This window comes from Anopheles funestus, chromosome 3RL (genome assembly GCF_943734845.2).
Source record: "Anopheles funestus chromosome 3RL, idAnoFuneDA-416_04, whole genome shotgun sequence".
NCBI lineage: Eukaryota > Metazoa > Arthropoda > Insecta > Diptera > Culicidae > Anopheles > Anopheles funestus.
In genome coordinates, this window is record NC_064599.1 from 11,150,001 (window position 1) to 11,164,597 (window position 14,597).

Below are 14,597 nucleotides of genomic sequence, written 5' to 3' on the forward strand. Positions count from 1 at the left end.
TTCAGAAATAGAAACGATAACGTTGCGCAAGGAGTGAGGAAGGAGTGGAGGATGGGAAGAAAATAAGGAACAATAAGAAGAGAATCCTTGAAAAGAACAATCAATTATTTGTTATATTTTTAATTAATAGATGACAAATCATTTATTTTCGCATTTGATTTCCGCTGAACCACATGTTGCTGTGAGCGCAAAAAGGTAAAAAAATACATCCTACAGGTTGTCGCTTCTATTATAATGAATTAGTTGTTTTCGCAAATGCTAAACATTGCTGCAATCCAACAGGTGTGTTTGTGCACAATAATATCACGATAGTAGTGTTCGTAGAGAAAGTCTATTTGCGGAATCGTGGATAATCAGCTTATTTGGCAATATTGCGTATTTAGTGACGTTTGTGTGCTCGTACAGATAACACACCGCGAAGATAACACAAGAGAGATGATGTGGAAGCTGCCCTCTAGTGCTGAAGAAGTAGACTTTAGATACAAGAGCCATTTTAGTTTTCTATGGAAAGAAGATGAAGAACGTATCCGGCCTTTTCATACCGTTGTGGTTCGTTAAACTTTAATGTATACGTAGTAAAAAAAAGTAATATCTCTCGCAATGGTTGAGTGAAGCTAAAATTTTAAGGTTGAAACAGATTTCGTTTCCCTGAGCGCTTCGACTAAGGCAGCAGTAATCGATTTGTTTTGTTCAAATTTAATAGAAAGTAATTTAAACACTAAAAGACCAACTCGTCCGGAAACCAACCACTGGTGAATACACCACGTTGCCCGTGCGGTTTTGAAAAGTGAAAGAGGGAAATATGACGGACGCAAAATCCGACCAATGATGCGTATCATTCCTTTCACCGGTGTGGCAAGCCATGCGGCTTTCACACCAAAGAATGATCCCTTGACAACAACCAACCGGCGATAATGGAACAAATGCAACGCCCGATCGCGAAATGTATGTCTTCTACTGTAGCTGCAGATTGATCGATTAGCAACATTGAGGTTATGTGGCGCACCAATTGGTGCAGTAGAATCAATCGAAATGTGATTTTTTCTTCCCACGACGAAATCATTGCCTGCCACGCAGCTTCAAGTATTGGCCAGCCACGTTACAATGCTGTCTTGCTTTCATTTTATTTTGCCATCGGATTAACAATTCCCCTAGAAAGGGAATATACACGCAAAGAAGACAAATCTCTCTGGAGGCATTGAAAAGGTCATTGGAACAAGAGGTATGCATCTCACCACCACCACCACGAAGTCGTCAAATTGGCATATTCGCAAAGAAGGGAAGCAAAACTGATCGCAATATGTGTTTATTGCACATGCGTTGGTGCCTTTTAGGCAGGTGTGCGTGTTACCGGATCCCGGTACCGGAACAAACGGTGAACCGCTTCCAGAAGCTATTTTTATACCGGCCGGCATTTTCGCATGGCACTTGAGCAACTTTTCGTTAATCCATCGCCTACTTTGATGGAGGGGAGGGTTTCCACGGATGTGTAGTGTGCGATGCGTTTTTGCACGTGTAAGTTTCTCGACTACCTACGATGAAACGTACACTAGTGTTAGTGCGAACGAACGATGATGCTGGAGAATGCGCGCTGCTGGATGGAAAAGTGTTTAGTATGGCAGTTCGGTAAGTTTTTTTTCCTTTAATTGAAAATGTTTTTAATTGTTTAAAAAATTGTTTAACTTATGTTTAGTAAATCTTCATTGCTTATTCTATGCTAACTAATCGTAAAAGAGCACATAGTTATAGTATATTAAATTTTTAATATAACCGCCATTAACGTGACTGAATAAAATATATACCTATTCGGTAAGCGCGAATGGTTTGAGGCAGACATTTCGATGCCTTAATGTTTCTATGCGTGAAATGCATCAATGTGACCTCTATCTACGAGAAAGATGCCCCCTTTCTTCCAAAAATAAAACCACCAGAAAAAATCGACACGGCCTGGCGGGATAGACCAAAAATAGAAACAAATCGGATAGAATGTACACGTGCTGTAACAACGCATCGCTGTTATTCAATTCCAATTTTGTTCCTGGGACTTGTATTATCATCCACAAAAACATTGATCAATAATACATTATGGGTATATGCATTACAATGTTCCGATTTTTGCAATGGAGGAGTCTCCATTGCATACTGATAAGACCTTAATAAGTCTGACGGTCAGTTACGAACGCGGATTGCATCGAGATAAGACGAACAGCGTCTCCGGACAGTAGCATTGTAACATCATGAAACACTCCTTTGTGGCTTCAATTGTATCTCTATTATTAGTGGCCTTTTTGTTTCAATTCCAAATATCAGCCATAAGTCAAGATGCAGTATCGTTTAGGATTTTACAAGTGAAATCTTACTACTTTGGATCCACTTTTAAGGTAAGTCCATATAGGCCTTTAAATAAAACAATCAGTTAGAATTTTGTCTCCATCATCTGCAGCTAAACTGGCACAAGGCGGCTGCGTTTTGCAGGTCCCAAGGATTGTTCCTAGTGTCGATCAACAACCAAGCACAACTAGACGGAATCATTGAGTACATAAAGAATAGTGGATTTTTCCGCACCGAGAAGAATCTTCAAATGTGGACATCGGGCAATGATCTGGGAGAGCAAAATCAATTCATCTGGACATCGACGGGCGAACGGATAGTATTGGATCGGTGGTCAGTGGGTGAGCCTAACCATGCAAAGGTGGACAATTGTACAGTGGAGCAGTGTGTAGTACTTCAGCACTATGAACCTCCAGTGGCTGGTGGAGCTAACTATTCGCTGGACGATAGGGCTTGCCAGAGGCAGTACTTCTTCATGTGCGAATCGTTGGATGGTTAGAAGCGTTATTTTATTCAATTTATGACAAGGTCGAGCTGGGTGGGTTCGTACTAGTAGTGGATGAAATAGTTTTGAGAAGTTACCTTAACGAAATAGTAGCAACATGTGTAATAGATCTTCGATAACAATAAACGAAAGTGTAGAGCAAATTTGGTTGTATAACAAAGAAGAAATTCTGGAGATACTCCTCCGAACCGACGAATGAAGATTGATTCTCCACATGTTAGAAGTCGCGCAACATCGAAGCGCATGAGAAGGGGAAATCATTCTTCATTCTCATTGATACTCCGATGGAAGCAGTTTGTTCGAAACTGAGCTGAGCTGCTGAGCTGAGAAATGGTTAAAGTACAAAAAGTGTTCCTGCTTGTCGTGATAACGATGCTACAGCGGTCGGTTCAAGAGACCAGTGACACCACGTTCGGGATCTTTCGTCACAAAGAGTACTACTTCAGCAACTCTTTTAAGGTAGTTGTGTAAAGAAGGCTTGTTAGGGTAGAAATGTAATAAACCTCCTATTTCCGGCCACAGCTGAATTGGTTCAAGGCGGTAGAGTACTGTCGGTTGCGAGGCATGTTCCTCCTTTCGGTAAGGAACGGCGAAGAGCGGGAAGCAGTCGTACAGTACCTGGACGGCACGGGCTATACTAAGATGCGCGATAGTTTTATGTTCTGGACATCTGCAAACGATCTGGGTGAGGAAGGAGAATTCCACTGGGCATCTACCGGAGAGCGTGTTAACTATGCAAACTGGAGGGAAGGAGAACCGACCGGCATCGGTGGAAATAATGCCACCAAGGAGGACTGTTGCTGCATGGAGTACAGGTCGGGAGGTGGTGCAAACTTTAACTACACGTTCAACGATCGATCTTGTAGGCAAGAATTATTGTTCCTGTGTGAAACACTGCCAGTATGATGCTGCCAAGTATTCCAGTTATCAGCCACTTGTTGTCCTCAAAACCAAACCAAACATTGACAAGATCGTACTATAAGTAGTGCAAGCTTATAATTTTGTTCATAGAGTTCATAGAGTGATCGGCAGAAAACAGTTCTTTCCAACCTTCTCCTTCTTCCGATAACCTATGGAGGTCAACTCAATCCGACTTTGCACATGCCTGCGTGCATATGTGCGTGTGGATTGAAACAGGTTCTTTCTCGAGTCCTCTGCGCGGTTGAATTTGTTCCAATCAATAACTTTGTGTTAGTATTCGTTTGACTCATCAACACGCTGGCTGGGCCACTTTCGTAAAGGCAGTTCGGTCGAAACCATAGCTAAGAAATGACGAAACTACAAACAGTGTTCCTGCTTGTCGTGCTAACGGTACTGGAACTGTCCGCCCAGGGTAGTGACACCACGTTCGGAATCTTCCGCCAGAAAGATTACTACTTCAGCAACTCCTTTAAGGTTAGCGTGACGGCATTGAGGACCGTTTAATGGAAGAGTTTAGCTAGTATCCTTTTTTTTCCATTTGGAAACAGCTCAATTGGTTCAAGGCGGTAGAGTATTGTCGATCACGAGGAATGTTCCTGCTGTCGATAAGGAACGCCGAAGAGCGGGAAGCCGTCATCGAATATTTGGACAGTACGGGTTATACGAAAACGCACAAAAGTCTATACGCTTGGATGTCGGCTAATGATCTAGGAGAGGAGGGTGAATTCTACTGGGCATCGACCGGAGAGCGTGTTAATTATCTAAACTGGAGCGACACCGAACCGAACGATTACAAGGTCGATGATTGCACCGGAGAGGACTGTGCCATTCTGGAGTACTATGCGGAAGGTGGTGCAAACTACAACTACACATTCAACGATCGATCTTGTATGCGCGAATTTCTGTTCCTCTGTGAAACACTACCGGCATGAAGCTGCGGAGTATAAGCAGGTCATTTAGCTTAGTTTCTGTGTGACCTCTTTTTAATAAAATAGACGTATAACGTAAACAACAACGATCAATGTTGCAATCACGCTTTTAGTTTGAAGTTCTTAGTTTTATGATCCGAGGTCAAGGTAATAACGGGAAGTCGGAAAGCATTTGAAGACAAATCCGATAACCCTAGCAAAGACCTTCAATTTACGGGCAGTAATTTTGAAACCAAACATCGGGAAGCCCAAGAAACTGGTTTCATCAAGAGCTGCTGCAATCGATCAGACAAACATCAACAAAAACCTGCATGCACTAAGACACGCAGCGAGCAGCGTATTGGAAAGCACCGGTTTATGCGTAAATTCCACTATTATGGTGCCACGAATTGCTGAGTGGTGGAACCGTTTGCGACGCGATCGTGTTAATTGTGCGCTGGACATCGAACGAGCAAGCAGCGATGGAGACGAAACGTTTGGCACATCTGGTCGCGATCATGATCAGCTTCCTGGCGGTGGGTTTTATAAGCACCCAAAAGGACATTAATACATTCGGAATCTTTCGCGAAAAGTCTTATTACTTTGGTAATACGTTTAAGGTGAGTGTTCATCGTGTGTGTCTTGGACTTTGACACCTAGCCGTTAGCCTAGAAAGCCAAGCCAACTGGAAATGGAACAAATATCTGCTCTCGCTCACATACAGCTGAATTGGTACAAGGCGTCGGAATACTGCAGGACGCGCGGCATGTTCCTGGTGGCGATCAACAACGATGAGCAGCTGAACGGTGTGGTGGAATATATCGAAAAGAGTGGTTTTACAAAAACGCACGGCATTCTGCACATGTGGACATCCGGCAATGATCTCGGCGAGGAAGGACAGTTCTTCTTTTCATCCACCGGTGATCGGCTGACGTACGATCGTTGGACCAAAAACGAACCGAACAATGCGATGCACGATAACTGTACGTTCGAGCATTGCGTTGTGCTGGAGTATTTCCAACCGTGGTCCATAAATTACACCTTCGACGATCGGCAATGTGGTGCGGAGAACTTTTTCATGTGCGAAACATTGTACGATTGATTGAGCAGGGCGTGTGCTTTATTCAAATATCTCTTCTAGCGCAGAGTTAGTATTGTCAGGTTAATGTACTTATTGCCTATCAGTCTTTTAGTATTAAATCTTAAAAAACAAACGATTCTCTGTACAAAATGGTGGAATTTTGTTACTCTACACGATATTTACTGGACAGCTTCTTTACCTTGTTGAGGGTAATACTGTCCAGAATCCACAACGCGGCTACGGCAATCTGTCCTTCAATCGGTGCCGCATCACTGTCGTTCGGTTCTACGACCAGAAATTTAGCTCGCGAAGCATTTCCGGTTACTTTTCCCCGGCACAGTACTATAAGCTCGCGCAACTGCTGCACAGGAATGGCACAACGGGGCGATATCCAGAACGGTGCATAGTCAGCAAACAGTTCATTCCGGTACTGACTACCGAACGCTTGCCTTTCGCTACGATTAAGCTGCACTGCGCGGGAAAATTCGCGCAATTCAAACCGTTCTTCCGGTAGCCAGCGACCCGCATGATACGACTCAACGATCCATTCGTAGCGCACGATCCAGAGGCCTCGTATAAGCGCACGGAGCAGATTTACGGTGCGGCGTGACTCGAGCGTTACCAGATGTGTGGTGTTGTCGGTGACGTTCGCCTCTATGATGAATCCATCGAGACTTGCGATTGCCTGTTAGAAGTAGGCAAAATAATCTGTTTTAAATTATTTTCTATATCCGATCTCTACGCGAGAGAGAGCGAGGGAGGGAGAGTGAAGTGGGAAAGTACACCGGAAGGAATAATGCTCATTTACGGAATGGAATTACGAAACGAAACATGCTTTATTGCGCGACGACCGCCAAGAGGTAGCCATCTAAGGAAGTTTAATGCACTCAAAACAAAATAAGAAAAACTAAAAAAGCATATGCTAAAGCTACGTGCTATCAAATCTTACAATTAACTATTACTCGGCTTCCCTTTTGCGACAGTTAACTATTGTGTCTCGATCGAACAAGAATCTTAAACCTGTCAAGTGTCTTTCTTTTCAACTTTAATTCATACCATCCTATCACCACCACAAATCCATTATCATAATGTACCACTAGTGAAACCGTACCTCCTGAACGAACGTGCTTTGCTCGGTGTGCAGATTAGTGGTGGCCAAATATTGTCGCGGCATTTGAGCCGATGCTTGCTGTGATGCCATCGTTGGTAAGCCGCGTCCGATGGGGAAAAGATTTTTTCTCTGATCTTCTTTCGCAGCCGGGCGTGGTTGGGTGGGATCGATCGGTGACGCGAACAGTGCTGTGGTGCGCCTTTGATTTTTGTTCGCAGTAGTTGTGGTTGGATTTTTCGTACCAATTGCACCGGCAGCTAATGATCGTCGTTTAGACGTTGGTTTGATGGTTGCTGTGGCCGGTGATCTACGAACGGCCATCACTTCCTCTTCGGACGTTTGGATGTTGAACAGTTTTCGCTTCCGTGGTGCTTCGGAAGTCGTTGGCGCCACATGTTGCGATGATTTTTCACACGATTTGGACGCCTTGCGGTAGTACGCATCGAGGGAGGTTTGTTGTGGCACTGGTGTAGGAGATGTTAAAACCGGAGCTACGTTGGTCGGCGAATTAGCCTCTCCGGGGAGAGATATTTCATCGCGTTCAGACGGTTTTGTTGATGCTTTTGCTACTGCTACTTGTCGATTGATCTCCGACAGCCGGTGACCCATAATATCCATCGTGATGTCAAAAACGGTACGACGTCGCCGATCGGGGGCACGAGTTGAACTGAAGAGCAGTGAGTCGTTGTACTGCTCGAGAAGCGTCTTTCGACCACCTAAAGCGGACTCTGGTTCAACAGCTGTCGTCGCAGATAGTGGCGTAGAACTGGAGGTAGGATTTGGTCGGTTTACGATACTACTGCCATCGGCATTTGTCAGACGAGATTGCGATGGTTCCGCTGGTGGTGTTTCGCTCACTTCCAGTGGTTCCATCGGGGTGGAGTTTCTTGGCGTAAAGAGCATCGTCCCACGTCTATCTGTAGTGGATAATCCCACCGAGGATCGTACTGTTTCGTTTTGAACGGCAGCCATTCCGTCCATTGCACTCTCGACGGAAGGGATAAAAAGCGTCCGACGACGATTACGCTTCTCGGCGGGGTCGCTTGGATTGGAACGACTACCTTCTTCCGACGAAATGCTTATTGCCATTCCGTTACTACTTATTTTCGTTACATCCAGCGCGCTGGGTTTATTCGATGGGCCAACCATGCTCGCCATTTCCATATCTTTCGGCGAACAGATAGTGTCGCGCATCGTAATCATGCGTGTCTTAGAAGCAGTCTTTGTTAAATCCATCGAAATGGCCGCTAAGGGTGGCGTATTTTCTTCATTTCCGAAAGCAATCGTCTTCCGACGAGAACGTTTGTTCACCGTTGAGATGGTTACTGGGGTGTGGGAAGCAGTAATCATTTTGTTTGATGCAATCTTCGCTGGCACTGTTTCTTCCAGCTGGTTGAGATCTTTCTTCTCGTATAGACTAGATGGGTTTTTCAGAGAAGAATCATTTTCTACTTCAACCTCGTTCGAGATCATTGTGCTGCGACGCGTACGAATGGTTCTGCTCGTAGTAACAGTTGATTCAGTAACGGGTACGATGCTTTTACGGCGATTCGAATCGTGAGATGACTTTTCTGGCACGCCTGTGGATGCATCCTTGTTTGCTGTTAGAACGATTGTTTTACGGCGATTTCTAAGCACTGTTTGTTTGGGTGTTACATCAACCACATTCGGGCTGTTACAACCGGCTGTTGGCTCCTCGATGACGTTCGTCATTTGCGGAGTAAACATGACGGTTTTACGTCGCGATCTTGGTGTGGTAGACTTTGACCCAGATCCACCGAACAATGCACGTCGTGGTGGAATTTCATTCGTTATTTGTGGCGTTTCATCTTTAGTCGAACTTGTGGTGGTTGGTGTCGTACAATCCTCCGCATTATTCTCTTCCCGATCCATGGGAGTTGGAGTAGATCGAAACCGTTCCAGGATACGCATCGGTGCCGCCTGAAGAAGTTGATCGTACTCATCGATCGGTCCTTCGGCAGAGGTGGTCATTTGATTTTCGGCCTCGAAATCGTTCAGTATGCGCTCCAGCCGATCGTCGTTACGAATTCGATGAAGAACGGGCAACTTCGACGGTGGTGATAGCACATGAGCGGGCCCCTTTGTCTTTGTGGCGACATTTGGACGCTTCTTCGTTGCTTCCTCGGCACCTGGTTGCATCGATTTTTGACGCTAAAAATGGAGATTTATGTTAAATTGGAAATCATTTCAACAGTGTTTTTTAAAGTTAGAACTCACCCGAATACGTTTGAAAAGATCGGGATTTTCGTATCGTTCCAGATTGGATATTTTGAAGTCGTTCGGGTTCATCAGGCATGTGTGCCGCTTACAAGCCTCTATCCACAGTATCGATACGATCGGGATGTCCATTTTTTTTGCCTTTTGATATGTAGAAAGCAATCCATCCTTGAAGATGACGTGCGTAGTATCTCTACAAACGAAACAGATAACTTTTAGACGCTAAACAAGATGTTGTATGTCTATGAGTAACATTAATTACCTTAATAATCGCTCGTTGACTTTCGCGCCTAGTGACGCAATATGTTCCTTTATCCCTTCCGAACGATTGTCCGTACCAGAGCGCACCTCTACGTACACGCAAACGTTTTGCATAACATCCTGAATCGTGCACTTTTCCTGCGCAAGCCGTTCCTCGGCCGTGATGATGTCCTGCTCGGCGTACGATATATCAAAGTTACCGTACGCGTTGCGCTTGGAAACCGAATTTAAAGCACGCACCGCACGCAACCTTGCCGTCGCCGAAGGACTGTTAAAATCACGCATCAGCAGCTGCATACGACGATTGGGTGGAACAGCCGATTCTGCTCCTGGCGGCGTGAAGCATCGCATAGCATCCGGGGTTTGGTTCAGCTCGATAGGTGAACTTCTGCCCGACAGGCAGCTATCGAAGGAATCGTCTGCCGTGCGCTGTGATTCCGGTCCGTCGGATGATGGCTGTCCAAACAATGGCTCATCGCTTGGTGTCGATAGGAGACGCATCAAAAGTGCTTCGTGAAGGCTCTTTCTTCTGCCGGGAGTTGTTGCATCGTCATACGTGCTGGAAGCAGCACTGCTGATCGATACTGGCTTTTGCTGCATGCTGGTTGGTGTGGCGGTTTTATGAATCTGCACCGATGCATTTGCTCCGAAACCCACGGAAAGCCGTTTTTGCTTGGGTGACAAGGGGACGCTAGTTTGGTTTAACATCACTCGCTGCATTTTGGATTGGGTTTCTTGTGCGCGTTTGTTTTATCACACATGCGAGATAAACTTATCTCTACGTATATGACATTTTCACACAGTTTGTAATTATCAATAGGTTGAGATTTCCCTTCCGGGGCAATTCACTTTATATGCGAGCGCAAAAATTAGGCGTAATTCAATGCGGGACCAGTTCGTGACGCGGAAGAACTTTTAAGCCAAACGGTTGAATCTGTCAAACGCAGCTGTCAAATGCAGCTTAAGCCCGGGTGACACAAGCGCCTTATTTGTGCTACGATTATGCGCATGTTCGAAAATCAAGTTGTTTTTGAATCTTTGATTTTGGAAAAGAATGATCTCCAAACGCCTTTATAAAGTTTATTACTTTTTTTATTATCATGAGCTGCATTGAGGTACCCTAGTGCATCTCATTGAAATTAAATTCACTCAAAATACCTAAAGTATTGGCCCTTGAGCGAGATTGTATAACTTAAAATTACAATTTCAACGGCCGTTGAGGAACACGTGTAAAAAGTTTTGAAAGAATGTGATGTTACCACTGATGGTAAAAATTAAGCTATCCCGTAGATGCACTGTTTCGCATGGTGCATTTGAGTATCTTAAAAATACATTCTGCAGCACCTTCTTTAGCGATTATCTTGCTCCTTCTGTTTCTGCCTGCTTCGACCTTGGCACAAACATGCACCGATCGTACGGTAAAAACCACCAAGGAAGTCTCTCCGTTTTAGAATCAATCAAACGGGTGAATATTTATGAAAAAACCTGCACCAAAAAATCCATATCATTATCCTCGCCCAGCCATCAGAACTTCGACTTGATGGTGTCCGCCGTCGTCAACTGTGTAGCACCCCGAGGGTGTGGCAACATCTTCCAGGGTGTTCTCCCAGTTGCGAATGCCGCTTTCGCTTTCGTCTTTCTGTTGGCGTAAAACGACAGCATAAGAAGCTGCCGGCCTTTCTTCTGACACCTTTGGTGGGGTATAATTATGTAAACGGTTTTCCTGCGGATTCGGATAATCGATTAAAGGAAGAAGAGGGAAAACGATCTCACATTTATAGTGTGAGGTAATGCTGGCAGGCAGATATTTCGGTTTTCGTGACTGTTTTCTACCGTCTTTGGGCGTTGATCCAACAGTTTAATGTTGAAGATTTTTCGATAAAACTTTGCCTTAGGAAATGGTGCGAAGTTAGGTGTTCTACTTGTCTTATGCTGACGCACAATGCGGAGATTAAACATAATACAATTTGTTGGTTGTTTTCAGGTGCTCTTAGAAAACCTGGAGAGAACTCATATTCGTAACAATCTCCGAAGATAGGCATACATCTTCATTATACTACAGCTACAAATGAACTGGTTTATATGAGATATAACCTAAAAGATACTTCGTTAGACGGTTTTGGGTAGCTTGAAGCTGGTTGATAATGTCGGACCCTTAAGCACGCCCGAATCCTCTTGACTGGCGAAAGGTTATATTAAACAACTTCAGATTTTTGTTTCGTATTAAAAAAGAAACTAAATTGTTTGCAACTCCCTGTTCGCTACCGTACTCTGACCTTTTTGTGTTAAAAATGAATTTCTATGCCTTACGATTATGCTCATCTCCCTGTGGGCGAATATAATGACTTCTTCAACTGAAACGTTCGAAGTGGAGAAAGGACAATTTATTGAGATCTTCTCTTGTGTCTCTTGAGTGGATTTGAATATTGCGCTGCAAAATTAGAATATTACGAAACATAATCTAGATTATGTGTCCCAAGCGAGTAGTGATGTATTGCCAAAACTTAAACACACCCCTGAATTGGGGAGTTACATTTGCTTCAATCTTCAACTTAGATCCGGTTACGCTGGCTGCTTCGGCAGTTCTTGCTCAGTTCACGTTTTGCGACAGTTTGCATCTTCCTTTCACAATTGCCAGCAGCCGTGATTGAGCAGCCTGCCCCATTCATCTGGCAGCGTTAGCCATGCCAAAATGATTCATTCAACTTGCTCCAACCGGGAGACCTTGCGTTATCCATTTGTTTCGCGCCGGTAACATCCCTCCAGTGACCAACCTTCGGTCTGAAAGATGCAATCATTTACGATGGTTTTCGTCAAACACAGCACCGGGAAAGGTAAGTGACGTTTGGTGTCGCGACAAATTTTCTACACAGCTCTCACCACAGCTGACCCAGTTCCCCGTACGCGGCAACAACGGGTTCCCGCCCGATGACTTCTCCCGACGATTATTATTGTATGCCGCAGCCGGTGAGTGTTGTGTCATTTTTTTTTATTGGGTGTGTATTAGGACGGATTTCGGAGGTTTGTTCGGTGCTTATTGTTCGGTTTATGTTTTTATTTGCATAATTCGTAGATTCACAAGAAAGCAGTTAACCCACCAAAACGGGGTTTCGTATTGGAAGCAAGCTTTGCGTATCGAAAGCATGCCAACGAGCTTTGCCAAATGTTGTCATTTCGGTGACATAACATGCACTACAGCGGGGTCAACCAGTTTTATCTGCGAAGTGAGTAAAGATTGATAAGACAAAGAAATTATAGAATAACTTGAGTTGGCAACGATAGTTACATTATTGCCTAACAGAAAGGATGCTGTTTTGGACTTTTACAGGACTAAGAACCATCATAGTTCTTCCCAAATCCGCAAATGTTACTAAACAAATCCATCAGCTTGTGGTGAAACATAGCTGGAAGATAATTTTCACTTTCATACTACATAAATGTTTGTGAGATGCGTATTCAGAATGGAAGTTCTTTCCTGAAATGAGTATGAATGAAACAAAACTACGAAAGATCGATCTCCGATCATTGTTTCGCTCTCTGTTTATCCCATACAGATGAGTTTGAATCTGTTATCAATTGCATTTTGCTTATCCTCCTCCTATCAGCCAGTTGTGTGTGTTTCTATCGTTGAAATCGGACGTGTTTTTCGGCGCCGCTCTGAAGTGACGCTAGTGTTTTCTTACGCGTGGTTAACGGTGGCAGCATCCAAAAGTGGCAAAACCAACAGTTTGAATGCGTGTTTGATCGAAATGCATGTTTGCGTTTGGAAAAAAGGAAATTATTTACTAGACGATGACGATGATGCAGCGAGCGAAAGGTGTGCCGCCGATAGGCCAAATGGTGAAGAGAAGGAGAATAACGCGCCTCATGGTTGAAGCTTGCCCTCCCCTACTCACACGGACAGACTGATGATGCGGACCGAATCTCCCTCTCTCGCTCTCTCTCTCTCGCTTGCTCGAGTGCGCTTTTGGTGTGTGACGTGTATACTACCGTTGTAGTGAAGTAGTTCATAGTAGGGGGAACAAACACTCCCGCAGTAGGCGCTCTGTGCAAGTCGACGAAAGCAAGACCCGAAATCGACGATCGGAGTGTGATGTGTGTGCGCGCGTTCGATCGATCACCGTCAGCCGTCTTTTCAAACCACAACAACCATTCCGCTGCTGTGAACGCGTGAGGTGCGTTCGGTTGTGTGACTTCCTTGTGTCCTGCGTTTGAGTTCGCGATCAAAAGTGTAACCCTCGCCCCACAGGTTCCCCCCAACACGGCGAGCGGGAAAAGCTCCGTGTGCTTTCGGGTTTGTGCCGGGAAATGGTGTCCCCTTGTTTTCCACGTTTTCTTTCTCCTGTGTCTAGTTCTGGAAAGCTCGTTTGTTCCGTTGGATATGAAGTGTGCGTGGGATGAGAAGCATTAGCTAGTAGACCGTGACGAACAAATAAAGTGCCGTTTGGTGTTATCAACCTGTTGCGAAACAGATAGCAACAGGTGCAGAATTTATTACCACTCCATTGCTAGTAGTTATAAAGTGATCTCGCTTCATGTTGTGATTCTTATGCGTAATGAAATATTCCAGCTGTGAGTAATCATCGTTAATCGAAAAGATCCCCCAAAAGAACGTAACAGTAACGGTTAACGCGTTACACAAAGCGTAGAATATCCGAACCTATTGGCAAAGAATTGGAGGATCTTCACTTTCGGTTTTAGTGCCGCATTTACTTCTTTCGTGCTGATATCAACCAGTTCTTTGCGTGATGAAGTGTTCCGTGGTGCAGTTAATTTATACGGAGTCCGTCTTTAATCGAATTTCCGTTCGCTGACACAAGCCAGTCGCTTCCGCTGGGTCCGGTGATCGCAGCCAATAGTAATAACAACGGAACTCAAAACGTCATGTTTCAAAGTGATTGCAAACCGGCTGGAAGGTAAGCATGGGTTTATTAATCTGATTTAATTTAGCAAATAATCGATCGTAATAATCGTATCAACATTATATGTGTGTGTGGTCTTGCACGATCATGTTCGTCCATTGTGTGAACTTGCGAAAATGTTTTTCTTTATTTTTGGACAATAACCGATACGTTAGGCAAACACAGATTCAAAGCAATATAGCCCACATATTGGAGCGCAATCGATCGGTACGGTGAAAAAGAACGTTTTTTTTTGCTCCTTGCTATTGGAATCATGTTGCAACGGCCTCCAATTGGACTGATTTGCTTGAATGAGTTTTGCATGTGGATGCGCGTCTGC

The 14,597-nt window shown here is 44.4% G+C and overlaps 7 protein-coding genes across 12 annotated transcripts in view; 6 read left to right on the forward strand and 1 right to left on the reverse strand.

Moving 5' to 3' along the window:
* The window catches only part of LOC125768129 (elongation factor 1-alpha), a 3,395-nt gene extending 3,295 nt beyond the window's left edge, over positions 1-100 (forward strand). For both annotated transcript variants that reach the window (XM_049435385.1, XM_049435386.1), the window contains exon 2: positions 1-100. This exon is cut by the window's left edge and continues 2,019 nt beyond it. The gene's annotated coding sequence lies outside the window, so the exon portion shown is untranslated.
* A 111-nt stretch (positions 101-211) lies between these two features.
* The window catches only part of LOC125768126 (uncharacterized), a 146,526-nt gene continuing 132,140 nt past the window's right edge, over positions 212-14,597 (forward strand). The window contains exon 1 of one of the 5 annotated variants that reach the window (XM_049435374.1): positions 212-1,626. The gene's annotated coding sequence lies outside the window, so the exon portion shown is untranslated. Of the gene's footprint in view, positions 1,627-13,405; positions 13,651-14,597 lie in introns of those variants that run through there. The other 4 variants (XM_049435375.1, XM_049435378.1, XM_049435376.1 and 1 more) reach the window with 4 other exon arrangements.
* On the forward strand, positions 1,832-2,990 carry LOC125768144 (C-type lectin 37Db-like). The gene is made up of 2 exons (XM_049435406.1): positions 1,832-2,381; positions 2,444-2,990. The coding sequence occupies exons 1-2, from the start codon at positions 2,238-2,240 to the stop codon at positions 2,828-2,830; spliced, it is 531 nt and encodes a 176-aa protein (XP_049291363.1). The 5' UTR covers positions 1,832-2,237; the 3' UTR covers positions 2,831-2,990.
* On the forward strand, positions 3,064-3,773 carry LOC125768146 (C-type lectin 37Db-like). The gene is made up of 2 exons (XM_049435408.1): positions 3,064-3,295; positions 3,359-3,773. Exons 1-2 carry the CDS (start codon positions 3,167-3,169, stop codon positions 3,740-3,742), a joined length of 513 nt encoding a protein of 170 aa, XP_049291365.1. The 5' UTR covers positions 3,064-3,166; the 3' UTR covers positions 3,743-3,773.
* Positions 4,090-4,790, forward strand: LOC125768147 (C-type lectin 37Db-like). Its single transcript, XM_049435409.1, has 2 exons — positions 4,090-4,231; positions 4,306-4,790. Exons 1-2 carry the CDS (start codon positions 4,106-4,108, stop codon positions 4,687-4,689), a joined length of 510 nt encoding a protein of 169 aa, XP_049291366.1. The 5' UTR covers positions 4,090-4,105; the 3' UTR covers positions 4,690-4,790.
* LOC125768145 (C-type lectin 37Da-like) lies at positions 4,913-5,890 on the forward strand. Its single transcript, XM_049435407.1, has 2 exons — positions 4,913-5,285; positions 5,390-5,890. Exons 1-2 carry the CDS (start codon positions 5,148-5,150, stop codon positions 5,765-5,767), a joined length of 516 nt encoding a protein of 171 aa, XP_049291364.1. The 5' UTR covers positions 4,913-5,147; the 3' UTR covers positions 5,768-5,890.
* Positions 5,910-10,332, reverse strand: LOC125768114 (mucin-17). The gene is made up of 4 exons (XM_049435336.1): positions 9,358-10,332; positions 9,096-9,288; positions 6,858-9,029; positions 5,910-6,431 (listed from the first exon to the last, which is right to left on the reverse strand). The coding sequence occupies exons 1-4, from the start codon at positions 10,074-10,076 to the stop codon at positions 5,910-5,912; spliced, it is 3,606 nt and encodes a 1,201-aa protein (XP_049291293.1). The 5' UTR covers positions 10,077-10,332.

What these genes read in the sequence shown, in the direction of transcription:
- LOC125768144 (XM_049435406.1), top strand. Translation starts at nt 2,238, where the DNA reads ATGAAACACTCCTTTGTGGCTTCAATTGTATCTCTATTATTAGTGGCC. An exon ending in ACTTTGGATCCACTTTTAAG is followed by an intron (nt 2,382 to 2,443) that starts GTAAGTCCATAT and finishes CATCATCTGCAG; the next exon opens with CTAAACTGGCACAAGGCGGC.
- LOC125768145 (XM_049435407.1), top strand. Translation starts at nt 5,148, where the DNA reads ATGGAGACGAAACGTTTGGCACATCTGGTCGCGATCATGATCAGCTTC. An exon ending in ACTTTGGTAATACGTTTAAG is followed by an intron (nt 5,286 to 5,389) that starts GTGAGTGTTCAT and finishes GCTCACATACAG; the next exon opens with CTGAATTGGTACAAGGCGTC.
- LOC125768114 (XM_049435336.1), bottom strand. Translation starts at nt 10,076, where the DNA reads ATGCAGCGAGTGATGTTAAACCAAACTAGCGTCCCCTTGTCACCCAAG. An exon ending in ATCTTTTCAAACGTATTCGG is followed by an intron (nt 9,030 to 9,095) that starts GTGAGTTCTAAC and finishes CTCCATTTTTAG; the next exon opens with CGTCAAAAATCGATGCAACC. An exon ending in AAAGCACGTTCGTTCAGGAG is followed by an intron (nt 6,432 to 6,857) that starts GTACGGTTTCAC and finishes TACTTCTAACAG; the next exon opens with GCAATCGCAAGTCTCGATGG.
- LOC125768146 (XM_049435408.1), top strand. Translation starts at nt 3,167, where the DNA reads ATGGTTAAAGTACAAAAAGTGTTCCTGCTTGTCGTGATAACGATGCTA. An exon ending in ACTTCAGCAACTCTTTTAAG is followed by an intron (nt 3,296 to 3,358) that starts GTAGTTGTGTAA and finishes TTCCGGCCACAG; the next exon opens with CTGAATTGGTTCAAGGCGGT.
- LOC125768147 (XM_049435409.1), top strand. Translation starts at nt 4,106, where the DNA reads ATGACGAAACTACAAACAGTGTTCCTGCTTGTCGTGCTAACGGTACTG. An exon ending in ACTTCAGCAACTCCTTTAAG is followed by an intron (nt 4,232 to 4,305) that starts GTTAGCGTGACG and finishes ATTTGGAAACAG; the next exon opens with CTCAATTGGTTCAAGGCGGT.